Here is a 26,874-nt window from a genome sequence, read left to right as displayed (position 1 = left end):
GAGCTTTCAGTTGCTGTTCCATTGCACAACAGAAGCCATCGGCCCACTGCCTGTTCAGCTGCCTTCAAAGAAAAGGACACTGTACCTTTTCCGGATTGTGAAGTCCACTTCAGGGATGGTGCCATATTGTCCTGGCCTCAGAAGATGCCTTTTGATAAAGCCATAACCACACTTGTTTTGGCAGGAATCGGTAGTCCTTTGTTTCGTGTTCTGTCTGTCCATTTTGTCCTGTTGATACGAGAATACTTTGTTGTCCAGTGGCTAACTTTTGCCACAATGAAAATTAACTCCATATGCAGTTTCTTCAATGCCCATATTTTCTCTGAAGTAGATTGGTACTGCCAGGAGCCGACATGTCTCAAAAAAGAAAAATTTCTAAGTTATTAAAACATTTTAAATGCCATATTCTGTAGATCTCTGAAGGGTTTGAAGATGACCTGTCTAAAATATATCTGCTCAATTTTTTAAAACATATCTAATATGACTACAATTTCTATTGTAATGTCTAATTACTAACTTTCATTTCTTTATATCCTAATAGTTGGTAATAATGCAAAGTATTTAAAACTAGTAATTGTCTTTTTCTTTTCTTTTCTTTCTTTCTTTTTTTCTTTTTTCTTTTTTTTTTTTTAAAAAAACAAGAACCTTAAATCTAATCTCCTTTGCTTAGCCTTTTTCCTAACCCTTGACAACTTGTAACCAACCCCCCTAAACAATGAAAATTATCCCAGACCCAAAACCCATTAAAAGAACCAAAAAACCACCCACCCCACACCACTTCTTTGGCAATGTGGGTGTCATATTCTTAAAATTGCTTCCTGCTGGGTATGGGCGAAGTTATCTTTATCCTGAAAGAAAATTTTAGGTTAATTGTCAAATTCTAGGAAAGGTAACTATATCCTTCATTATTATCCAGTCTGTGTATAAAGCCAAAGTTCAGGGTTTATCTCAAGTCCTTATTCAAGTAGTCTTTGAGACTGGATCATCTCAGCTAGTCATCTCAAAATTGTTCTGAGCACCTTGTAGTTCAAAGCTGATCTGTAGATGATGTTTGTCAGCTTAGTGATATTATTATTGTCCACGTGGAATTGTTGTTGTTGTTGTTGTTGTGGGGCCCCATCTTCTTTCCGGAGACTTCAGTTGATGTTAGGCCTGGCCGTGATTTCCTGCAGAAAACTGATAAGAGACTCGAACACAAAGACATATATATGCAGCTAATTGAAGCCTTTTTTCTAGAATTAGTTAGTACTCTATATGACCATTCATATCTTAACAAAGTTTAAAATGTATATATATATATTAATCTTGTAAATTTTGATATAAAATTTATACTTTAAGAAAAGTTTAAAGAATCAGAATAGAATCAAAGAGTTGAGATTAGTAATAGAATAGTCCCTTAATTAATTTGGCTTTTGTCCTGTCCCATAGCAGAAAATGGCTCTTTTATTCTGTCATGATACAGGGAGTTTGTATTTTCATTTTAACAACATGCTTGAGTTTAAAGAAGGAGAGAGCCATTCTCCAACTCCAAAGTCAGCTTTAAATTTTAATTGAACTGGGACTATTAGAAAACCAATAGTGTTAAATCTTTAGAGAAAAGCAGAAACAAACATTTAAGAAGACATAAAATTTTTTAGATAATATATACCCATATGCCATATACTCCAATATACTCTGTTTCCTGGGATAGATGATTTGTCCCTTTTCTTCAGTTGTCTCATTTGTCTTGTGTCCTTCAGATTCCTTAACCTTCATTCTCCTAAAAGACAAAAACAAAAACCTTCCCCCAAGACTAATTTTGGGGATGTTCCTTTTTGGCAAGTTATTATCTGATTAAATGAAAAGACATGTGTTACAGGTACAAGTTAGTTTAAATTGGATGTTCATGCTGGTTGATGAACTATCACCTCCTCTAATTAAGAGGTTTCTCTTGTTCAAATCGAACCTTTATCAATTTTGATGGTACCCACAGCTTATCTTCTCCTATAGAAACAAAAGCAAAACCTCGTCCCCAACGTAATACATACCCTGGCTTCCATTCTGAGGTCAGCACATCCTTAAAGTATATAGGCTGATTTAATTCTGTAGTTTTTTCTATTACCCAATGTCTCTCTGCAGCTGTTGTTCCTTTCTCATTGGCATTCAGAAAATTCAAAGTTAATAGAGCATTATGCAGTCTATTTCTGGGGGTTTTTGTTACTCCTTTCTGTTTATTTAGCATATCCTTTAGAGTTCTGTTTGACCTTTCTATAACTGCTTGACCTGTAGGATTATGTGGTATACCTGTAATATGCTTTATATTGTAATAAGCAAAAAACTGTTTCATTTTAACAGAGACATATGATGGAGCATTGTCAGTTTTGATTTGTGCAGGTATACCCATAATGGCCATAACTTCTAGCAAATGAGTGATTACAGAATCAGCTTTTTCAGAACTCAAAGCAGTTGCCCATTGAAATCCTGAATAAGTATCGATAGTGTGGTGTACATATTTCAGTTTTCCAAATTCTGCAAAGTGAAACACGTCCATCTGCCAGATTTCATTCCTCTGAGTACCCTTTGGGTTACATCCTGCTGGTAATGGTGTTTGATTATAGAAGGAACAAGTAGGACATTTCTTTACTATTTCTTTGGCTTGTTGCCAGGTTATGGGAAAATCCTTTTTTAAACCTTTACTATTGACATGATGTTTTTTATGAAATTCTGAGGCCTCCAGCACATTTCCTATCAATAATTTATCAATCTCATCATTGCCTTGTGCTAGAGGGCCTGGCAGACCAGTATGAGATCGGATGTGAGTTATATATAAAGGATGACTCCTTTTCCTGATTGTATCTTGTAATTGAATAAATAGTGAAGTTAATTCTGAAGCATCAGGGATAAATTCTGCAGTCTCAATATGTAATACCACTCTTTCAGCATACTGAGAGTCAGTTACTATGTTGAGAGGTTCTGAAAAATCCATTAATACCAACAGAATAGCATACAATTCTGATTTTTGCACTGAATTATAAGGACTTTGTACCACTTTACTTAAATTTTCTGATTTGTAACCTGCCTTTCCTTGTTTGTTGGCATCTGTATAAAATGTACGAACTCCAGATATGGGTTTTTGCCGTACAATTCGAGGCAAGATCCAATCAGCTCTCTTTATAAAATCAATTCTGTTGCTTTTGGGATATTTGCTGTTAATTTCTCCCAAAAAATTACTGCAAGCTCTTTGCCAAGGTTCACTTTCTGTCCATAATTTTTCAATGTCCTCCTTAGTTAAAGGTACGACAATTTCTGCTGGGTCTATTCCTGCTAATTGACGAAGTCTCAATTTTCCTTTCCAAATCAAGTCAGAGATTTTTTTCCCCATAAGTTTTTAATTTTTTATTTGGTTTATTTGGTAAAAATATCCATTCCAATATAATATCTTCCCTCTGCATTAATATTCCAGTAGGGGAATGCCTAGAGGGTAAAATAACCAAAATGCAATCCAGCTTTGGATCAATACGATCCACGTGCCCTTCATGTACTTTCTTTTCTACCAAGGCCAATTCTTTCTCAGCTTCAGGTGATAATTCTCTTGGACTATTTAAGTCCTTGTCACCTTCTAAGGTTTTGAACAAATTAGTCAGTTCATCATTTTTTACCCCAACAATAGTTCGTAGATGAGAAATATCTCCAAATAATCTTTGAAAGTCATTAAGAGTCTGTAGTCTATCTCTCCTAATTTGCACCTTTTGGGGTCTAATTTTTTGTAGCTCTATTTTATATCCTAAATAATTAATAGAATCTCCTCTTTGTATTTTTTCAGGAGCAATTTGTAATCCCCAGCAAGGCAAAATTTTCTTTACTTCTTCAAACATTCTTTCTAAATTATCTGCATTTGAGTCAGCTAGTAAAATATCATCCATATAATGATAAATTATAGATTTAGGAAATTTTTTACGTATCACTTCCAATGGCTGTTGTACAAAATATTGGCACAGAGTTGGGCTATTTAACATTCCCTGTGGGAGGACCCTCCATTGAAATCTTTTAACCGGTTGAGAATTATTATAAGTAGGCACTGTGAAAGCAAATCTTTCTTTGTCTTTTTCTTGTAAGGGTATTGAAAAGAAACAGTCTTTTAAATCAATAACTATGAGAGGCCATCCTTTTGGTAACAGAGTAGGCAAAGGAATTCCAGATTGTAGAGAGCCCATCGGCTGAATTACTTTGTTAATTGCTCTAAGGTCTGTTACCATTCTCCATTTACCAGATTTCTTTTTAATAACAAATACAGGAGAATTCCAAGGGCTGGTTGACTGTTCAATATGCTGAGCATTTAACTGTTCTTCTACCAGCTCTTCTAAAGCCTGGAGTTTCTCTGTTGTTAAAGGCCATTGCTGAACCCATACAGGCTTGTCTGTTAACCATTTTAAAGGTAGAGCTGTTGGTATTTTTGGAGGATTATCAGTTGTTGTGCCCTGTTCCTGTATAATATGGATGGCTGGTGACCACTCAAAATAATGCCTTCTAATATTTCTCTCAGAAACATGTGCTAGTTTATGATTTGTTTCTGAGATTGGAGGGATTTTAATCTGAGTATTCCATTGTTGCAACAAGTCTCGACCCCACAGGTTCATAGCTATGTTAGCGACATATGGTTTTAATTTTCCTCTCTGTCCTTCTGGACCTATACATTCCAGCCATCTTGCACTCTGTTTCACTCCAGATAATGTCCCAATTCCTAACAGTTGAACGTTTACCTCCTGAAGAGGCCAAGCTGGATGCCAAAATTCTGGTGCAATTATGGTAATGTCCGCACCTGTGTCTACCAGACCAGACAACAAAACACCATTTATTTTTATCGTTAATTTTGGTCTCTGTTCATTAATAGAAGTTTGCCAAAAAATTTTCTTTATGTTTTCTCCTGAATTTTCTATTCTCTCTTTTTCATCATCCTGACCAGCCTGATTTATTCCAATAGTCATTTGGTTATTTAATCGCTCAGAGCAGGGATTTCCTCTACAGCTGCAGGAAAGGTTTGAACTGGTTTTGCTATGGGGGCCTGCATGAGGCCCCTCCGGGAGTTTCCCGAAAACTGAGGCAAAGGATTACCCTGTCTGTCCTTTGTTGATCTACATTCGTTGGTCCAGTGTTTTCCCTTACCACACCTTCTGCATACTCCAGAAGGAAGGGGCATTCTGTTGCCATTGTTCCTTGAAGAAACATTGCTTCTAGGATTGACCTGTTTACAGTCCCTTTTAAAATGTCCTTGCTTTCCACACCCAAAACATCTAACACTCCTCAAACCTTTTGAAATTACTTCTCCTACCCACGTATCATGCTCATCAACCTCAACATTAATTGTTTCTCTAATCCAATCTTCCAAAGGTGCAGATCTTGCCCTTAACGGCCTGATTATTCTTTTGCATGCTGCATTCGCATTCTCAAATGCCAAAGCTTCAATTATTGCCTTACTAGCTTCTGATCCTGAGACCATTCTGTTTACTGCTGAAGCCAGTCTTTCTAAAAAATCTGTGAAAGATTCTTTAGGGCCTTGCATAACCTTTGTGAATGACTCATGTTTTTTTCCTGGTTCATCAACTCTGTCCCATGCATTCAAGGCTGCCATTCGACATAAAATTACGGTTTGAACATCATATAAACATTGTGTTTGTATTGAAGCATATTGGCCTTCTCCAATAAGCTGATCCTGACAAACTTGTATTCCTTTATCCCTCCATTGTGTTTCTACGTTTCTAGCTTCCTCCTTAAACCAAGTCAGAAATTGAATTCTCTGGCTGGGTTCCAGAACAGCTTGTGCAAGGTCCCGCCAGTCCTGTGGTATAATCCTATTATATGTTGACCAAGAGTTTAACATTTGCTTTACATATGGGGAATGCATGCCATAAGATACTATTGCCTCCTTAAACCTTTTAAAATCCATCAGTTCAATTGGAGCCCAGATATTTTGTGTAGCCATTTGATCAGGCATCTGCTGTACGGTTACAGGATAAATTAAGGATGATTTTGTGAAAACAGGCTTTCTTTCTGTAACCTTATGATCCAAACTTGAACCAACTTCACTGTTAAAATTAACAGGTTTTTCTAAAGCTGTTATCCTGGCACTTAAATCGACTATCTTTTTAAATAGTAAAATGAGAATAAGCATGGTGATTAACTGCATAATTCCCATAATACTAATCTTTTCATATAGTTGTTCCATTGTCAGACTGCCTAAAATTTCAAACAAAACCCAATTTTCTTCCAATGTACACAGGAAACCCATTTTTTTTAAATGTGGAAAAAATTTGTCTTTTAAATAGTTTCCTTTATGACTTACCAAATCTGCGTAGAACAGTAGAAATCCGAGCGAATTTCAAAACAGCCACCTAGAGTCCTAGGTGTAAATCCAGAGAGAGAGAGAGAGAGAGAGAGAGAGAGAGAGAGAGAGAGAGAGAGAGAGAGAGAGAGAGAAACAGAGAGACAGAGAGAAAGCAAGAGAGAAAGCAAAAGCGAAAGTGAAAGTGAAAGTGAAAGCGAAGGGGTAGCCGGCTAAAGCTTAAAGCCAGCCACTTGTTCCCTCTTGAGCCGAGTCAAGGCTTGGCTTTACAGCCAGGGGCCCTGTTTAGCAGGGCAGGCCTGAGCTGTTTGTAGCACTGGCTTTAAGCAAGCAGCTCACAGTCCGGCCTGAGCCCAAGCAGACCTGGGCTGGGGCTAGGGAGCCGGCTGCTCCGGCTAGGGAGCCGGCCCCAAGCAGTTTTTAATGGATTCTTGTCACGTTGGGCGCCAGATGTAGATGTAACCAATCGTATTATTAAAATAAGAAACACAGAGCCAAGGTAAAAGAGAAAAGCCGAGAGGTCAGAGCTCAGAGATAAAATCTTACCTCCTGCAGTGCTCCTAGCTTCCCCGAGAGAGGGAGGTACTTCCTGTGTCCCTGTTTAAATAATCTTTCTGTTCTGCCTTCTCATTGGTTGTAAACCCAACCACATGACTGCCTCATCACTGCCTGTAAGTACCGCCCTCCAGGTCTTAAAGGCGTATGTCTCCAATACTGGCTGTATCCCTGAACACACAGAAATCTACCTAGCTCTTCTAACCACCATGCTCTTACTATGGCTCTAATAGCTCTGACCCCAGGGCAACTTTATTTATTAATATAAAATTAAAATAACATTTCAGTACAAATAAAATATCACCACACTTAGCACCCATCACCACTACAGCTTCTATAAGAATCTGGACTCCGGCTAGAGAGATGGCTCAGAGGTTAAGAGCACTGGCTGCTCTTCCAGAGGTCCTGAGTTCAATTCCCAGCCACCACATGGTGGCTCACAACCATCTACAATGAGATCTGGTGCCCTCTTCTGGCCTGCAGACAAACATGCCGGCACAAACACTATAAAATCTTTTTAAAAGAGGAAAAGAGGAAAGATTTATTGGAAAAAAAAAAAAAAAAAAGAATCTGGACTCCACATTGTGAGCCTTAATATAGTAAAATGAATGTTCTAAGGAAAGGGAGGGCATGCTATATCAAAGCAGTCAAGTTATATTGATTACTCTCAAAACCACAGATGTCCTCATAGCATGGTTGTTGAATTACACACTGCCGGGATCCTATCTGTAAGACTGTTACCAGTTCTTGGATGAGATTTCTTCACTTACAGCAAGCCTTTCCAAGGAGGTCCTTAACGTAAATGGCAGTCTCTGTTTCTTACTGAAATTAGGAGGGACATTTCTTTAAGTGCTGCCCATATGAATTAACACAAAAACAAAATAACCCTTTAGCCTGTTCTCATACTCGAGTGAAGATATTCCAATGTAACTAATACCCCATTATTACCAGCATGTGGTTGCCCTGGGAAATGTTCACATTTGGTCACAGCTCATTCATTACAGAATCTATTCGAAGATAATGCCCTTGAATCAGTCTTGTCTTATTGCTATTGCATTCTCTGATGGATGATTCTCCCTCTAAGGACATTGTGTTTCTTTCCTCCACTGGAATTCTAAGGAGTGTACTGAGCCCTACCTATTTCATTTGTCTTAGATTCTTCTTAATCCTCTGAAGACTCTGGGAAACAGGATGGCCGCAAATAAACCCAAGGGTCAGAATTCTTTGGCCTTACACAAAGTCATCATGGTGGGCAGTGGTGGTGTGGGCAAGTCTGCCCTGACTCTGCAGTTCATGTATGATGAGGTAAGTGTGACTTCACTTGAATAGCATGAGTTGGGCTTCCACAGAGTCGACCTCTAGCTTAGGTTAGTGTTATTTGGTTGGATTCTTTCAATCCTTGAAAGCTCCTAATAATATCTTTCCACTTTTACATTTAGAGCCAACATCTGTTCCTACTTAATTTTACAATCAAAAACTCAAGAGCGAGTCTCTAGATCCCAGGCTTTCAAAACAAAATAAAATTGAAAACTGCCTCTTTTTTTTTTTTTTTTTTTTTTTTTTGGTAATCTAACTTTAGTGTTTTTAAAATACATTAATGGCAATTCCCTCCTTGAATTTCTAGTAGGTGTAGAATATCATTGAGTCCTGAAATTAACATATGAAATCTTTGTTAAATAACCTCAGAACAAAGTCCATGTTCACCATGGTACTGCACCCACCATAAATAGATACAGGCCTAGGCCATGTCACAGAAATTTATAATTATTAGTCAGATCACAGATTTGTGTGTATGTGTATCAGACTGTTTTCTTTTCCCAATGGACTATTATCAAGTCTAATTATTATAAGTGATAATAAAGTTAGAAATTAGAAACATATATTTGGTCATTTATTCTCACCTCCTCCTCTCAATAGACTCCCTGTTTATAGTTGCAGTGGACTTTCTTTCTTTCCTAATCCTTGTAACAATCCTGGGTGGTAAGTAGTAGTGTCCCTGTTTTAGAAGGAAAAAAATAGAACCTCAGAGAGGTTCCCCACCTTGTCCAGGAAGAATCATCTCTGGTGAATGACCAACTATTAAACTTGGTAGTCTGACAAAAAAAAAAAAAAACTGCAATTTTTAACACCTCAAGTCCGTTTCTGTTGCTTACATATCTGCCCTTTCACATACACCCCACACCCTCAAATCTGTGATTGTCCTGTTTGTCAGTGACGAAAAACACTGGGAGGAGGCTGAGGCAGCCCTGGTTTATTTGTTCATTTTCTTTTCTGTACTGTTCATTTCGTGTCAGTCTTCTCTCAAACTAGTCTTTGTATTAGTCCTCCCGTCCCCTTTTTTGGGTGGGGATTTGAGGCAGGGTCTCACTGTCTAATCTATACCGGCTTGAAACTCAGGGCAGTTTATCTGCCTCAGCTTCCCACAGGCTAAGATTACAGGTCTGAGCCACCGTGCCCATCACTAGTTCCTTTCCTGCCAGAAAGGAAACCAAAAATAAGAACATTCATGTTTTAACTTTTTAAAAATAGGTAAGAGACTTTATTCTAATAGCTATAATTTCAGTGCTTGTCAAAGTGACAGCTGAAAACAAGTGTATAAACAGTTGATTGCTAATTATGTACTAAAAGCAGTAAAATGCTCCACAACACCAAATAAACCAGTTCTGAGGTTTCTCTAAGACAGATTGAACAGCTCCAGCTTCTTTAGTGTTTATCAAAACACAAAAGGAAAAAAACCAAAGGTCATCTTTGGATGGCAGGTCAGACCCTTGCAGGCGGAGGGAGGCAGCTGCTGCACACACAGAGATGGCGTGCTCAAGGATGTGGGGCTGGAGTGAACCTACCCTGCCAGCTTATACCAGCTCCTAGGCTGCCACCAGCATGTCCAAGTGGGCCCAAGAACAAGGTGCCAATGTGGCTTGCCTTCTAGCCCAGCCTTCCACTAGCCAAGGACAAGGCCCTGCACCCTCATGGCTGCCAGCCTGCCCCATTGTGACCACAAGTACAATCAAGCTATGGCATGCAGGTGACCCAAAGGCAGTCAGGTCACAGGGTCTCCACTGGTCATGCAGCTGATTGTGGTTTGTTCCCACAGGTAACACCTATCCAGTGGGCTAGTATGCAGGCTGTTACTGCAAAACTTCCCCAGGCATATCCCCACTTCTGTGTGTTGAAGTGTTCTCGTCTTACCTTTTTTTAAAAGCACTGAGTTTGGGTTAAAAACCAACCACCAAAATGAATCCTAACACTGGTCTACAGCCTATAGGCTCCAGGAATCCAGTGCCCTGACATCCAAATCCCTCCTCACTACTATCAGAGAATTGGTTCTCTTTTCAGAATCAAAAGGCTAAGTAATACTGCATAGGAGTACCAGAAATTGGGTAGAAACAGAAACTATTTACATTATATAAAACCTGGCTATAGGCTGTATGTGCATGGGACCGACCCATGAAGACAGCCATGGCACTCAAGACCATGAAGTCGTCATGCTTGCCACATGAAAGGAAAGCTGAGGGCAGAGAAGTAAGATAGGGAAGGATCTGGTTCACTTCTTCTGGTTGCAGACCTGATTAGACAGCCAGTCTAATCCTCTAGAGAGCCATCCCCGCTGGTGAGACAGGTGACCTGAATGTACCAGTTCTGTGGCATAGAGAGTGCAGCCCCAGCTTGTGTATGTTTCAGCTGTACTCGTGCCAGTGGGAGTGGGGGCAGTTAGTGTCTGTCTGCTTGTTGGCAAACACCACAGAAGCATCGCATAGCTCAGCCTCAGCCAGCATCCTGATGACTCCTCAGGAACCTCATTCATATGCTGTCTATTATGAAGATCAAGCCGTGGGTGTTGTGGAAGTAGCACCACAGTGGCCAGTCTTGTCCTGGCTGCCCACACCCCATGTGGTGAAGCTGATGTCCTTGTGCTCAGCAGTCACCCTGAGACCAGTGGTGGGGGTGACGACTGTCGTCTCACTGGGCTGCAGTTGTAGAGAACCCTTGTCTTACTGTCCGGGCCCGTCCTGAGAATGTACATTGCTTTTCTGGTTTGCAAGGGTCTTTACCATGCTAGTATAAATATAGAAGTGATAGAGCCAGAGACCTCTGCAAAGGCTGCTCAGAACCAGGCACTGGTTTCACTCCCAGAAGATGCTGGGGTTCTCAGTGTTTTAACTTGGACTGAATAGTTAAGCACAGTGTTAGGAGAAAAAAAAACAAAACAAAACTAGAATAGAATGTTGGTAGAATATTGGATAATTTTACAGTTACTAAAATGTATTTTATAAGCAACCCCAAAAATTCTACCAGGGAACTCCTACAGCTCGTAAACACCTTTAACAAAGTGGCTGGATACAAGATTAACTCAAAAGAGTAAGTAGCTCTCCTATATACAAATGATAAATGGGCTGAGGAAGAAGTCAAGGAAACAACACCCTTCACAATAGCCACAAATATTATAAAATATCTTGGGGTGACTCTAACCAATCAAGGGAAAGACCTGTATGACAAGAAGTCTTTGAAGAAAGAAATTGGAGAAGCTATCAGAAAATGGAAAGATCTCCCATGCTCAGTGGCAGCAGAGGCTGTTTTTGACTCTTTACTGACTTTTGGGACCCTATTCCTCATATTGGGTTACCTTGCCCAGCCTTAATACATGGGGAGGTGCTTCGTCTTACTGCAACTTGATATGCCGTGTTTTGTTGATATCCATAGGAGGCCTGACCTTTTCTGAACAGAAGCGGAGAATGAGGGGATGGGAGGGGCAGAAGGGAGGTGGGAGGGGGGCTCGGAAGAGAGGAGGGAGGGGAAACTGCAGTCGGGATGTAAAATAAATTTAAGAACTTAAACAATTATGTCTCAATTATTGTGATTGTCTACACAATAGTTCTCAACCTGTGAGTCACAACCGCTTTGGGGGTTGAACAACCCTTTCACAGGGGTTGCCTAAGACCATCAGAAAACTCAGATATTTATAGTTTATAACTAACAAAGTAACAGTTATGAGGTAGCAACGAAAATAATTTTTTGTTGGGGTCACCACAACATGAGGATCTGTATTAAGGGGTCGCAGCATTAGGAAGGTTGAGAACCACTGGTCTACCATGCACTGTTTACTGTCCTAGACTTAGGATATATAGAGCTGAGGAAGTAATAGTTCAGGGCCCATGCTGTCAAAGGTAAGTTCTAGTAACTGTGAGAAATGTTAAATAAATAATGAAAATATTTATAAAAACAAATTTTAAAACCCCACACTGTGTGTGAGTGCGCATAGCAAAGAGATCTGTGGGCATAATAATGGGAGTGGGGATGGCACTGTAAAGGTCAGATCAGATGGTTTGGGGTCTCAAAGGTTAAGGTTTACTGGAGAGTAGTAGCCATACTGTATTGACTCGTCTAATTGTGGAGAAAGACTTAGTGGTACTTATCTAAGTAGTTTGTTAATTATCTCCATAATTCTGGTAAAAAAAAAAATCTTGCATATTTGGAGTCATCAAGAGTGGGATTCCAAATCTGATAAAAATATATATGTAATACGTTTTGTATATATAGTGCTTTTAGAAAGAAAATGGACTAATTTCAAGCTGTAAATAGCCTAGAAGTAAGACTTCAACCCAGTCTTTTTGCAGATAAAGAAGCTGACCAGTTATCTAAAATGAAAATTGATATAGTTTTTACCATTTGGGGAAAACAGGTAAAGAGTAGTGATTTCTAAATACGATTTTTTTTAAAGTAAAAATAACAATTAAAAGACTGATGTGTGTTTCATGTTTTCTAGTTTGTAGAGGACTATGAACCTACTAAAGCAGACAGCTACCGGAAGAAGGTAGTGCTGGACGGGGAGGAGGTGCAGATCGACATCTTAGATACAGCCGGGCAGGAGGACTACGCTGCAATTAGAGACAACTACTTCCGGAGTGGGGAGGGCTTCCTCTGTGTCTTCTCTATCACAGAGATGGAATCCTTTGCAGCCACAGCTGACTTCAGGTATGGCTGAGCCTAATCTCAGGTTGTACACGTGACTGTTCTTTCCAGAAACAGGTGGATAACTAGAGCTTTTTGCTTATTAATCTTTTAGTGTCTTGAATAGTGTGTCTTTACACTTTGATGTCAGTGTGTGACTCTGGCCACTGTGGATATACGCATACATATTCAGATCTTACAGCTGCCCTAGCATTAGCACAGTGTGGTTTCAAGTACCCAGAGACCCCTTATGCTTTCCTAAGCCATCTCTCTTTAAGAGTACAGCATTACTGTTGCTGTGATAGTACAGGGGTCACAATGACGCTCTCCATAGTTTTGTAGTTATTAATTTCTAAGCACTTGTGTCATAGTCAAGGACACATTGCCATTCTCCTTACAATATCGGTGTCTAGAATTTTTAAAATACAAATAATCTTATAGATTTACATGTTCTCATTTATAAAATGAGAATAATCATCACTGTCAATTAGCATACTTGACTGTGTTCTACAGTGTATTTTCTTTACTTTGTACCTAATCAGAGTATAGCATACGTTTGGCTTAGAGACAAATGGCATTACTCTATCTGAGGAACATCGGCATGAACAATCTCTGGAGTAATCTTGAAAGTACTGAGTGCATCATCAAAGATGCTCCTTCCTTCTATATTTTTGTTTCTGTGATATGAATTTCATTGTGCAAGGCACAAAAGAAGCATGTACTATGTCCTCTAATCAAGATTTGCACAGCCTAGTTGTATATATAAGGCATGAAGTAAAACCTAATGGAGGGTAAAGTAGGAAACATGGGCAGTGATATTATAGAAGATCCAGAAAGGGGAGGGATTGGGAAAACTTCACAAAAAAGATGAGCCTGTGAGAAATAATGAGCCTTAAAGGAATCTAAGAGAGTAGTCTTCCCCGTACAAAGGCATATAATTGAGAAAATGCACAAGATAACTTGATTTACAAGATTAGATTTGTTGTTTCTGTAAAGGAATTTCATATGTGATATTGTATAAAGGACTACAGATCCTGGAAACTTATAAACTAGAGACATGGAAAGTTATGTAAGTGTTAATGTATGCCCATCCATTCCTCCAGAAAATACAAAAGGGTTTATTATGTAGCAGGCCCTGTGTAGGTAATGGAATACATTTTTTTCACCATAGTTATTATGGACCACTCTAGGAAATCAGGATGATTCATTGCTCTTCTGTGTACCTCCAGTATGTTCCCTTCCCATAAAGAAAAGTGGGCCTAGTGACTCAGCAACAGCGGGGAAGTCTGGCTGGTCACGGAAGGTACTCCACGTGATCTACCCTGCAAGTGTAGCCCAGGTGCTACTTCCTAAATATCTGCAGCCTCCACCCTTCCTGCTCACCTGTCACCAGGGCAGGCCATTGCTTCCTGTCTCCTCAAATGATGTGTTTGTACAGTACTAGTGTCGCACTTACCATGCCACACTGCTCTTAGTATGTGTGGGTGGTTTGCCTGAATGCATGTCTATGCACCATGGAGGCTAGAAGAGGCCATTGGCTCCCCTAGAACTGAAGTTCCAGTTGTTAGCTGCCAAGTGGGTGGGAATAAAATCCTGGTCCTCTGGAAGAACAGCAAGTACTCGAACCTTCTGAGCCATATCTCCAGCTTCACATTACCACACTCTTGTACTGAACTTGACTTCTATATTTTTCCTTACCAAGTAAAAAGTCTTGAGAGCAGAACTCATTTCTTTCTCACCTACAGCAGTTACGATCATATAACAGTATGCTGCATGGTAATACATATTGGACTTGAGAACTGTGCACTCTGAACTTTTGGGAGCTCCCTTTCCTTATGTATGAAATTGGGCCATATTTTAAAGGGACTTTCATATTTTAAAATTTTTATAGCAATGTCTGTATTAATAGTAACTATAGCATTAAGCAAAATATGTATGAAGGTTACAGACCTAACAGTATCTTTCTGTGACAGGAAAGTAGTTAATAAAAAAACAAACAAACAAAAAAAACAAAAAAACATGTTATGCCTAAGAAAAATCATCTTCCTGGGCATAGAATGATGGCTCTGTGGTTAAGAGCACTTGTTGCTCTTGTACCCAGGTTTAGTTTCCAAAAGCCACATAATGGCTTACAACCATCCCTAACTCCAGTTCTAAGGAATCCAGTACCCTCTTCTGACCTCCACAGGTACCAGTCATGCATATAGTACACAGCCATACATGCAAACAAAACATCCATACATAAAATAAATAAATCTAAAAAATAAAAAATAAAAAGAAGAGTCATCATCTTGCCTCTGGCCCAGTGGGTTCAGGTCTTCCATGTTTCTGATAAGTGTGGTCACTGTAGTTTCAGAATGGGTCTTCCTGCAGCACCTGGCTAAGTGGCGCATTTATCAGCAGCACAGGAGACTAGGAGCATAAGTCAGTCACTCGCTGAGTAGTTAGGAGACCGAGTGGTAGTCATTGTCCTTAGCATCTTAGCTCAGTCTTCAGCTTGGAAGAAGCTGACCAAGAAGGTAACTAACCAGGAACTGAGCCCAGCACTGGACATGGCAGGGCTACAAAGGAAGTTTGAGGCCAACCTGAAACCATGAGAATCTGTTCCTTAATAGACAAAAATGTAATAGAAATTTTGTTGTTGCCAGCCCCAGAAACAAACTACGATGGGCCAAAATTCTCTCTACAAACCTAACAATTAAATAGCAAAAATGGCGAGTTGTTGATATACTTTCTCAAGATATTGTGAGTGGTAACCAATATAACACATGGAACTGTACAAACTAATCAGGTCTATTTTGTTATTGTGAGTGGTAACCAATATAACACATGGAACTGTACAAACTAATCAGGTCTATTTTGTTGACCTACTACTCAAATAGTCCATTAACATTAACATTAACATAACATTAACATTAACATTCTCATTTTTTCTCAACTGAAAATGTTTACATTCCTATAATTTCTGCATCTTTCAATAATTTCAAAGGCATGGCATGTCTAAGATAGCAAGATATTCTAAGTAAGATATTTCTATTTCTTAATTTAAATCTGTAGTTACACTTATTTATTTTGTGTGTGCATGTGTGCACGTGTGTGTGCACGTGCGCCTGTTTACATGTGCCATAGGATAAATGTGGAAGTCAAAGGACAGTGGGAATCTACTCCCTTCTTCTAGCATGTGTGTGCAGAGAATGAGCTCGGGTTGTCAGGCTTGGCAACAGGAGCCTTTCCTAGCTGAGTCATCCAGCCGGCCCATCTTCCTTCATTTTTTTAACTGAAAAGGCCAGACAGGATTGTGAATACCTGTAACTCCAGTTCCCTGTGATGCTGAGGCAGAAGAATCACAAGTTCAAGGCCAAACCACACTGGCAACTTAGTGAGACCTCTCAGAATGAAAGGGATTGAGGGCATAACTCAGTAGTACAGCTTTTGCCCAGCATGCACAAAGCCTAGGATTCAGTCCTATGATCTGTAAAATAAATACACAAACAAACTAGCTAAGGATCTCCCTCCAGTAAACAGTAAGAGCACCTGCAGCTTACTACATAAATTGTTATATACCATATATAGACACTTCCCTTCTAATCCTCACAGCAGTGGTGTGGTAATGCATTGTCAGTCCATGTTACAGATGAGGGAGGTGAGGCAAAGTACTTTGCTCAGAATCACATGACTACGAAGAACAGAGTCATGGCACTTTACAATTGGTAATACCTTTGTAATATATAACATCTTTATATAGAAGAGCTACCTTCAGAAATTTCTGTCCTGTGTGGGGCTTTCAAAGCACTTGGGGGAACCTTTGGAATATAATAAGAATAGTGCTATCTATCTTTGAGAACTTCTTCTATAATCCCAGTTGAATTATGAGAAAAACATCACAAAAAAACCAACTGACAGACATACTGTAATGTTCCTCCCTCAACTCTTCCAAGGAAATCGTCAAAACAAGCATAGTCTTAGAAGCCACACAGCCTATTGGAGTGTCAGGAAACTAAGTGTTGCATCATGCCCTGAATGAGTGCCTGGAGCAGAAAAAAGATGCTGTGCACAAATTGGGAGCATCTGGCTGAGAATGGGACGCTGTGGTGGAACACTTGTCTAGCATCTATGGGGCCCTGAGTTCCGTCCAACACTGAGGGGAAACACTAAAACAAAAATACAACTAAGGATAGCCAAATAAAGTTTGGATCTGGATAGTAAGTGATATGTGATGTTGCTGATGCATGAAATGTGCTCACACTCACACAGCAACCAAGGAAAGTAAAGTCACCTGCACTGGAGCATGTCCTCACAGCTTTTCTGCTACTGCTATGCTTGTGTTCCCGACTTTGCTATATTTCTCTATTGTTATTTAAGGAAATACGTAGCTGGATTGATCAATGGGAGGTAATAAATCAACTTGTTACTATATAGAAACATGGTCGTAAATAAATTCTGATTGCAGGTGGCTAGTTGTTGTATTGTTTATTTTTAGATTTATTTTATTCGTATGAGTGTGTTTTGCCTTCATGTAGGTATGTGCACTATATGTGTGCCTGGTACCCACAGAGATCAGAACAGGGCATCAGATCCCTTGGAGCTGGAGTTAGGAATGGTTGGGAACCACCATGCAGGTGCTGGGAACTGAACCTGGGTCCTCTGCAAGAGCAACAAATGCTCTTGACTGCTGAGCCATTGCTCCAGCCCCAATTTTGTAATTTTTAATGTATAAGCATTGTGTTAATATTTCTTTCTTGCTTTTACTTACCTAGGGAGCAGATTTTAAGAGTAAAAGAAGATGAGAATGTTCCGTTTCTCCTGGTTGGTAACAAATCAGATTTGGAAGATAAAAGGCAGGTTTCTGTAGAAGAGGCAAAAAACAGAGCTGACCAGTGGAATGTTAACTATGTGGAGACATCTGCTAAAACACGCGCCAATGTTGACAAGGTAAAATGTGGCTCTCACTGTTACTTCGGGGTGTGTAAGTTGATTGGCCTGTTATACTACTTTATCTAGATTCTGAGATCCAAACTAAGATTTAATAGAGTGATTTTTTTTTTTTTTTTTTTTTTTAGTTTGCTTTTATTTATTGGGGAGAGGGATGCCATAGCACACCTGTGGATGTCAGAGGCTAACTCACAGGAGTCTGTTCTCTCCTTCCACCAGAGATTAAACTCAGGTCCTCAGGCTTGGTGGCAAATGCCTTCATCCACTAAGCCATTTCAGCATCCCAGAAAGAGACTGATTTTTATCATCCCTAAATACTTAAGTAAGACATGTTAGAAATTTTATACTTCACCTTGTCTTTGACTTTTTCAGATACAAGACATTATGGCTAAATGTGCTTTTTAAAAATCAGCAGCAGCATCCCCCATCCCACTTACTGCTTAATTTTGAATGGGGTTGCATAGTGTAAAAGAAATTCGCTAGACTCTTAACATGCCAGCACTGTATGTGCTTCCCCTGACTGATGCCTTCCTGGTGCTATGTAAGGTCTCTAAAGGGAAGATGCCTTCTGGATGGAGGAACTCCTATTTAAGATTATTCTAAAGTCTCTATTACTGCTGTGATTCTTTATCCTCAGCCTTTGTTTTCCTGAGTACAAAGGGAAATCCTCTACATTCCCCTTATCTTCCTACACTGTGTATAGAGACCCTTCTTGGGAACTGTGTGGAACCCTTTCCAGGATTAGAGGAGACTATCTTCAGGGCTGAGATGGCTCTGGCTCTTAGAGACTCCCAGTAGGATGTTCTCCAGTCTCTATACTGTGACTGTCCATAGGAACCTCTTAAACCTACTGCACAGGCTAGCTGTTCATTATTCCTAACAAGCACACATCCTTAAGTATTGCTTTATACTTGGGGACCAACCTCCAGGAGCCCAGGGTATGCAAAAAAAAAAAAACTACAAAGGCGGCAAGGGCTAGACTTTTCTATCTGAGGGGAAAATAAGGAAGCATACATGCTTTGTGATGGTAACTTTCTCTTTTACTTCATCTTCAAAAAAATCATCTCTCTGTTTCCACACAGCTACATTCCATACAGTTAAATATCTGTCTTTACATATATACATCTCTCTGCACAACCACACATCTCTGTACATAGTTACAACTCTTTTCTATATAGTTTCACATCTCTCTTGTATACACATTTCTTCTCTGCTCTGGTACATTCCTTCACATACTACTGCATCATTCACTCACTCTTGACTCACTCATTTACTCTCTCTCTCAATCACTCACTTATTCACCTCTTCTCTCTACACTACATGCACATCTCTGTCCTATACAGCTACATCTATATCTTTCTACCCACTCAACTACATCTCTTCACACTTCTCTCACACTTTTACATCTCTCACACTTTTTCTACAGCAAAAATTCTGGACAAATATGAATCACATTTTCAGGGTCACAAAGCATTTCTTGAGTAAACAATAAGAGACAGAGCCATGAGAAATCACACAGTTTCTCTCAGGCTAGTATGGTCACGCTGACCGGGCATGGTGAATAGAGCAGACTTTGAAATTCAAGACTTAAGCAATAAACAATTAGTTTGCTGAACCTTGAGTGACCAGGAGTATGTGCAGAGAGTCAACTGCTGAGAAAATTTTGTGTACTAAAGTTGTTTTGTGCCTGACTTTGATTCAACAAACACTTGAGAACTTGTTCTTGTGTGTTCTCTGCAGGAGCAGCTAGTCTGTTTTGAATTTGTTCTAAAGTCTAAAATCAGCTAAATGTGTAAAAGGCAGTCTTTGTAGCTGAAAATTTTCCTGTGTCAGTAGTAGTAATGAAAAATATCCTAATATTATTTCTATTCATCAGAATTATACAGCTTAAGCAGAAATCATCTTCCTGACCATCCACAGCTATATGTGTGCCCAATAGATGGAATATTTTCACAAGATAAACATACAAGCAGTGGGAAAACACCTATAGCTGTTTTTAGGGAAGAAATGTAGTAGCACATGAGAAAAATTATAGACAGAAGCAACCAGTCATTTACAGTCAGTAACCTCATGGTCTTTGCCAAATGAGGTTCCCCATCAGAGAGTTATTCATCTGGTAGGTCAACCTGTTAAATACTAGTTGTCACCTGCTGTATACTCCCATGACTTTCAGCACTTAAGGCTCACCACTAGAGATTTTTCTGCAACATTTGTTCTGGAACAGGGCCTGAGCATTTGCATTTCTAGAAAGCTTCCAGATGGGCCACACTTGAGTCACGTTTCTGTAGATGGCCTCAAGTTTTTGTAGATTGGTCTGCTTATACTTACAAGTCCATAATCCTGATTTAGAAAGCATAAGGTTGGCCAGGCGTGATAGCATGACCTTTAATCCCAGCACTGAGGAGGCAAAGGCAGGCAGAGCTCTGTGAGGTCAAGGCCAGCCTAGTCTACATAGTCACGGTGAGAGCATGTCTCAAGAAGAAACACACATACACACTAAGAAAAGAAAAAGAAGATTGAGGCAGAAAGCATAAGGTTAAAAAAAAATCATAAGTTCTTTTTGTTCATCTGTGTTAGGGTTTCTATTGCTGTGAAAAGAAACCATGACCCCGGCAGCTCTTAAAAAGGAAAACATTTACTTGGGGTGGCTTACAGTTTCAGAGGTTTATTCCATTATTATCATGGCAGGTCATGGCAGCATGCAGGCAGACATGGTACTGGAGAAGGAGCTGAGAGTTGATCAACAGCAACAGGAAGTGAATTGTCTCATGGGGTATAGCTTGAGCATAGGAGACCTCAAATCCCACCCCTACAGTGACATACTTCCTCCAACAAGTCCGCACATACCTACTCCAACAAAGCTACACCTTCTAATAGTGCCACTCCCTATGAGCTTATAGGGGCCAATTACATTCAAAGTACTACAATCTGTAATAGATATAATGGCATCATTATAATTAAATTTTTGTAGGAATGTGATCAGACTTTTAATACTTATATACAGTGAGTCCTAAAATATTTCTGTTCCATATGATATACTGGTTTCTGTAAGATTATGTTAAATATTTTTAAAGTACTTATATATTTTAAGATTCAGTGTCTTGGGTGGATGGGGGTGGAAGGAAAAATTGAACATTGTTGGAACATACGAGTTCTTTCTTCCTAATTGTCTTAAGCAGCTTCTGAACATCCTAAAAGTGACTGGGACTAAAGAGAAGAGAGGCAAATAGTAGCAGTCCACAGAGATGAGCTGTGCTGTCACAGCTTTGTGGTAATTATCTGCTGACCTCAGAGGCTGTGGAGGTGAGATCAGAGTACTCACAGGATAGTGAGAAGACAGCCATCGATCTAGCAAGACTGCAGTCCAAATGCATTACAGGAAAACAATGTAGATGGCCTTCAACTTGAGAAGGAGCTGAGTCTTACCTGTAAAAACAGAAGTACTATTTAAAAACATAACGTCATATTTTTAGTCCATCTCATTAGGAAAATTAAGATATATTCTTGGCAAGAATGTAGAAAAGGCCTCATGCTTATGGACAGGCAGTGTGGTGGTTATCTATCACTTCCAATTCTAAAAGTGTGTTGATCCTAGCAGGGACAAGAGGAAGTGGCACAAAGTGCCACTCCTACCCAAGAAACTCTTAGTTATTTATGGTGACTGGGAGAGAGAAAATCCGTTTTCTCCAATGCACTGTCACTGGATTTTATCAACCTACACTGCAGGGCAGCTCAGGGGTAGTTGGCCAACACAAAAGGGACTCCGTGGTTTTGGTATGTTTTTTATTTTATTTATTTGTTTGTTTGTTTATTGTCTTGGGGAGGAGGTGTATGTTTGTTTTCATTTGTTTTTGTGTTGTTTGAGAGTGAAAAAAGAAAAAATAAAGTTGGGTGGATAGGGAGATAGAGAAGACTGGAAGGAAGGAGTTGGGGGAGAGAAAGAATATGATCAAAATATATTGTATGAAAAAAATTTAGAGCCAATAAACACAAAATTATTGAAGTAACAAATTAAAGTGTATTTAGAGAAAAAATCATATGTATATATATTTTTTTACAGTTGTAGCCATTGAAACAATATTTATAGATGCAAAAGACTAGAACTACATGTGTCCAATAACTAGTTTTAAGTCATGATGAATCTTTATAATGAACCATTAAAAGGAAAAGGTGCTTTTACACACTGTGCCATCTCTCCCCCAGCACCCACAAATCTTTCTACTACAAACAGTACTGCACTGAACTTTCTGTGGGTGCTCAGAAAAAGGCAAGGATTCTTTTTAAACTATGATGACAAAGTGCCCACCGTAATAGTCTCCTTGTGTTCCATCATCTTTATAAGAAGCCATTTTCATATAGCCTTTCTAGTCGAATTTAAACAGCCATTACAACTTACATGAAAATGGTGAGCCCTGATGACCAGTGAGACTGCTCAAGCCTTGATTGATTCATTGGCCTGCTGTCAATCTTCTGCCAAGTCTGAATTCTCTGTTTTCTGCCTGCCTATCAACAGACTTCATATCTTTTGATTTGTGTCTACTTTATACTAATAACATTGATCCTTTGTTCACTTTCCTCTGTTGTCATTATTGTCTCCTTATCAGCACATGTCTTCACTCGGCATACTTCACTTTAACCATGAAAGACATGGAAGACTGTGCTGTCAGAATTTGGGTGGTTTATTTTGTGATTTCTGGGTTGGGTGGCTTAGAGCCTTCAACTATTATAAGCTTTACATATACAGTTACTTTCTTTTTGTATTGGTTTTTATAATAGCTCCTTAGTCTTCTTGAAAGTTTAATGTAGTCTGTGGTGTGAACTCAGGGCCAAAATATACTTAAAGTGGAAATACTGATGAGGGTAGTTTTTATTTTTCAACCATAGATATTTTAAGTCAAGCATAAGCCTTTGGATTTGTTTTGTCTGCCTTTATTTTGATTTATGTGAAGAGGATTTCCTGTAGCACTAATTGTTAGACAGTCTTATTAATAAAAACAAAGCTGGAGCCAGGTATTGGGGTGAATGCTAGAAGATCAGAGAAGCAGAACAAGCCACAACCACCTTACCTTGCCAATTCCTCAGCTGATCCTATTTCCTCAGACTGGAACCTTCTGAGTCCTCAGACTGGAAGCTTCTGAGTCCTCATCCAAATGGATCTCAGCTGAACTGTGCTGCTCAAAGCCTAAAAGCTTAACCAGGCTCTAGTTCCTTGTCCTCACACCTTAAATACCTTTCTGCTTCCTGCCATCACTTCCTGGGATTAAAGGCTCACTGTTACCATGCCTGGCTGTTTCCGGTGTGGCTTTGAACTCATAGAGATCCAAATGGATCTCTGCCTCTGGAATGCTAGCATTAAAGGCGTGTGTGCCACCATTTTCTGGCTTCTAGATCTAGTGGCTGTTCTGTTCTCTGACCCCAGATAAGTTTATTAGGGTGCACAACATTTTGGGGAACACAATATCACCACAATTTCCTGTGGTCATTAGTGTAGAATTAGCCAAATTTCATACATACTAGGTGCCCTAAAATGAGAAGAGGATGGAGCCAGAACAGGATGGGAGGAAGGAGAGAGAAATGTAGTAAAGAAGTTAATGGTCCTCTGATTGGGGGACTGCTGGTTGTCTGGTCCTTGTTCCTGGTTGTCTGGTCCTTGTTCCTCTTTTCTAGTTGCTGTTTCCTTTAGTTGGATCTTGAAACGGGACTTTTCTTTAATTCATCAAATTAGCTGATGCCAACTTTCAAGGTTTTCTACCATGTTTTCTAGTTTGGGTGGTTTCTAAAAGGGATTCGCTTATTAGAAATTTAAGCCTTCTTATATATCCTTTTCATAGTGCACTGTATCTGTCAGCAGTAGAGATGAGTACTGGAGGGCTCTCATGAAGACTTTTGGTCAGAAAGAAGGCTTCCTGCTAGAGCTAGTCCCATCTGGATTGGAAGCAGAGGCTTCCGAAATCTCTGGGAGAAGTTGAGATCCAACAGTGGTGTTTATGCCATTGTGGTATTTCAGCATTTATGTGTCCCCCACCTCTGGAATTTACCCTTTAATCATTCATTCCTCTTTTGTGCCATTATAGTATTTTATAGCACCCTCACTTTCTTGTCTAAATTTTATATTTCTTGCTCCAGCTCAAAAATCAGCTATTTACCTATTATCCTTGGTTCCTTTGATAGATTGTTATTCAGTAGCCTCAACCTGAGAATATTTGTCAGTTAGTATCACTTTGTGGATTTTCACTGAACCATGACAAGGGGTACTTTTTAAAAATGGAAGAAAAGCTCGTGAATTCACATGTGACCAGTTCAGATTTGCTATTGTAGATCCTTACCACTTTGAGGTACCATTCCCCTGGAAATCCTGGCTTCACAGCAACAGAACAGCACTGTGTTGTCCTGTAGTGGGAGGGACTTTCACAGTAAGCCACAGAGTGACTCTTGAGACTTGTTTGGCTTTTTTGTTGTTGTTGATGGGATTTGGGGTGTATGTATGTGTGTGTGCCTGTGTGTGCATATGTGTGAATATGAGTGTATACATATGTGTATGTGTTATTCAGGATCACACCTAGAACCTCATGCATGCTGAGCATCTTTGTGGTCCTTCTTGTTGATGGACTTTTGTTTTTATTTTTAATCTTTAACACCTAAGGTGAATTTGCCATGTAATATGTTCCAAAGGTTTTCCAAAGACTCTTGAAGTACTGCTTTCCTCTTCATGATTGTGTCGTCAACTTGAATGTAAATTATTCTTGTTTTTAGTTTTCAATTTTTAATGATTTTTATGTTTTATTACTGGTTCTAATGTACACAATTTTAATTTTCCCAGGTAGAAATTACTTAACAAAGTATATTCAGAGGTGCCCAATGGTTCTGATGTCTTCCATTGCTCTTGAAAACAGTTCTCCTAAGAAGCTAGTGGGTGTTTGCCTCATCATTTCATTGCTTCCCTTTTACAAATGCAAGCAGATGCGCATGCCCTGCTCCTCCCACACCGGTGCCTTCTCCATGTGTCTGTACCTTACAGTTTTCAGTTGGTTTCCCTTGAGAGCTAAAGGCATGTTAGACATTGCAGTCATTGTCATTTGAGGTATATGTGTACATGTGACATGTTATCTTTTATATTTCTTGTTTGTTTTTAGTCTTATTGAGGTTGAGGGTTTTTTTTGTATATTTTTTTAATTCCATAAGTAGTAACAATTTTTGGAGAAAATTCAAACATTTGTAAAGCTTAGACAGGAAATTGATGAGTTCGAGGTAACAAGACTCTAAAAACCAACAGAATGTTAGAATATGGACTGTGAGAGTTAATTTCCCCACTCACACTTAGCTTATTATGTTTTTCTAGGCCTTTCTTTGTTAGAGAAGATTTATAATTGAAATTTAATGTCTCAGTTATTTCACTAGCAATTTTTAGTTACTATGATAATTTTTTCATTATAAACTTAATCACCATTAATTAGCAAAGTACATTTGTTGGTCACAAAGTGCTCAAAATATATATTTATATGGTCTGGAGAGATGGCTCAGCTGTTAAAAGCACTGGCTGCTCTTGCAGAAGACCCAGGTTCAGTGCCCACACTCATAAGACAGTTCAGAACAATCTGGAACACCAGTTCCTAGGGATCCATTGCCTTCTGGCCATATCAGGCACACAGCACACCATTGGTGCACATGCATACATTTAGGCAAAACACTCATACATAAAATATAATAGCCTTTCAGAAGTACTTCAGTTATCACTTGAGTTTTATCTTGGGCCCTATCATTACTGTATAGCAGTTTTCATTGGAGTCTTGAGAATGACTATAAATAGACTTTTTTTTTTTCTTATACAAAGTGTTTGTTTCTTATACAAACCAAGAGGTATATGCCATTCAGAAAAGTTGCTGTTTTTTCTCAAGCTCCTTGGAGGCTCCGACTTGCTTGTGTGCTTTCCTCTGCTGCACTCGCCAGCAAGCCTTCTTAGGGGCAGGGCAGCAGGTGCCACCCTGTGAGGTGTCCTGGGTCCATCTCAGGAAGGAGCTCTGGATAAGGTTCTCTCATCCCCAAGGTTTGCTGCTGTGACAGGGAAGCACCGAGTTCATGCTGTTGCCTATTTTATTTACTCTTTCTTATTATTTCCAGGTATTTTTTGATTTAATGAGGGAAATTCGAGCCAGAAAGATGGAAGACAGCAAAGAAAAGAATGGAAAGAAGAAGAGGAAAAGTTTAGCCAAGAGAATCAGAGAAAGATGCTGCATTTTATAATCAAAGCCCAAACTCCTTTCTTATCCTGACCATACTAATAAATGTAATTTATAAGCATTGCCATTGAAGGCTCAATTGACTGAAATTACTCTAACATTTTGGAAATTGTTATGTATCACTAAAAGCATGAATTGGAACTGCACTGGAAGTCAAATTCACTTAAAAAGAAATTGTGTGGCTTCACCAAGAAGCGAGCTCAACTTACTTCATAATTGCCTACATTTATCACAGTCCTGAATGTAGCGTGTAAGCTTGTTTTTTTGGGGGGGGCGGGGGAAGCGGGGACAGTCTTTCTTGAACTGTTAATCAAGAGGTGAGATGGGGTGGGGTGGGAGGAATGGCCACTTCCTCTGGTGTTTATTATAAAGCTTAAATTTTATATTATTTTAAAATGTCTTGGTCTTCTACTGCCTTGAAAAATGACAATTGTGAACATGTTAACTGTACCACTTTTTAAACTGTTGTTATGCAAATCTAGAAGAAGAAGTTACTGGCATGGTTGTTGCATATAGTAAAACTGAGAGTAATTCATCTGTGAATCTGCATATTAATTACCTGGTAATTAACTTAGAAAAATGGTGTGAACTTATACATGGATATTTTTGAATATGCCTTAATTTAGAAACTGAAAATAATCCAGTTACATCATTCTGGGTGTGTTTTCACTAGCACTTGGGGCCACTCACTGCCCACATGACTGGTAACAGGCTTTATCTTGCCAGGCAGTGTAGAGCTACAAGGAAGATTCCTGAGAAATGTGTGTCTGCTAGGAGTCTGACCAAATTGATGATGTGTGCCATACTCTGGTTCTTAGAGTTCCAGAGCTCCTTCATTGATTTTAATGAACTATAAGGTAGTTAAAGATGAAGGGCCAGCAT

General features: G+C 39.3%; 1 protein-coding gene across 2 annotated transcripts in view; it reads left to right on the top strand.

Moving 5' to 3' along the window:
• Nucleotides 1–26,535, top strand: part of Rala (RAS like proto-oncogene A) — a 72,976-nt gene extending 46,441 nt beyond the window's left edge. For both annotated transcript variants that reach the window (XM_006980139.4, XM_076572948.1), the window contains exons 2-5: nucleotides 8,030–8,179; nucleotides 12,639–12,847; nucleotides 17,581–17,755; nucleotides 25,874–26,535. In XM_006980139.4, the coding sequence (XP_006980201.1) occupies nucleotides 8,066–8,179; nucleotides 12,639–12,847; nucleotides 17,581–17,755; nucleotides 25,874–25,996 (621 nt within the window). In that variant the 5' untranslated portion in view covers nucleotides 8,030–8,065 and the 3' untranslated portion in view covers nucleotides 25,997–26,535. The remainder of the gene's footprint in view (nucleotides 1–8,029; nucleotides 8,180–12,638; nucleotides 12,848–17,580; nucleotides 17,756–25,873) is intronic.
• The last annotated feature ends 339 nt before the right edge of the window (nucleotides 26,536–26,874 follow it).

The sequence above is a fragment of the Peromyscus maniculatus genome, chromosome 5 (genome assembly GCF_049852395.1).
Source record: "Peromyscus maniculatus bairdii isolate BWxNUB_F1_BW_parent chromosome 5, HU_Pman_BW_mat_3.1, whole genome shotgun sequence".
In the NCBI taxonomy this organism is placed as follows: Eukaryota; Metazoa; Chordata; class Mammalia; order Rodentia; family Cricetidae; genus Peromyscus; species Peromyscus maniculatus.
This window is presented reverse-complemented; position numbering and strand designations above follow the sequence as displayed.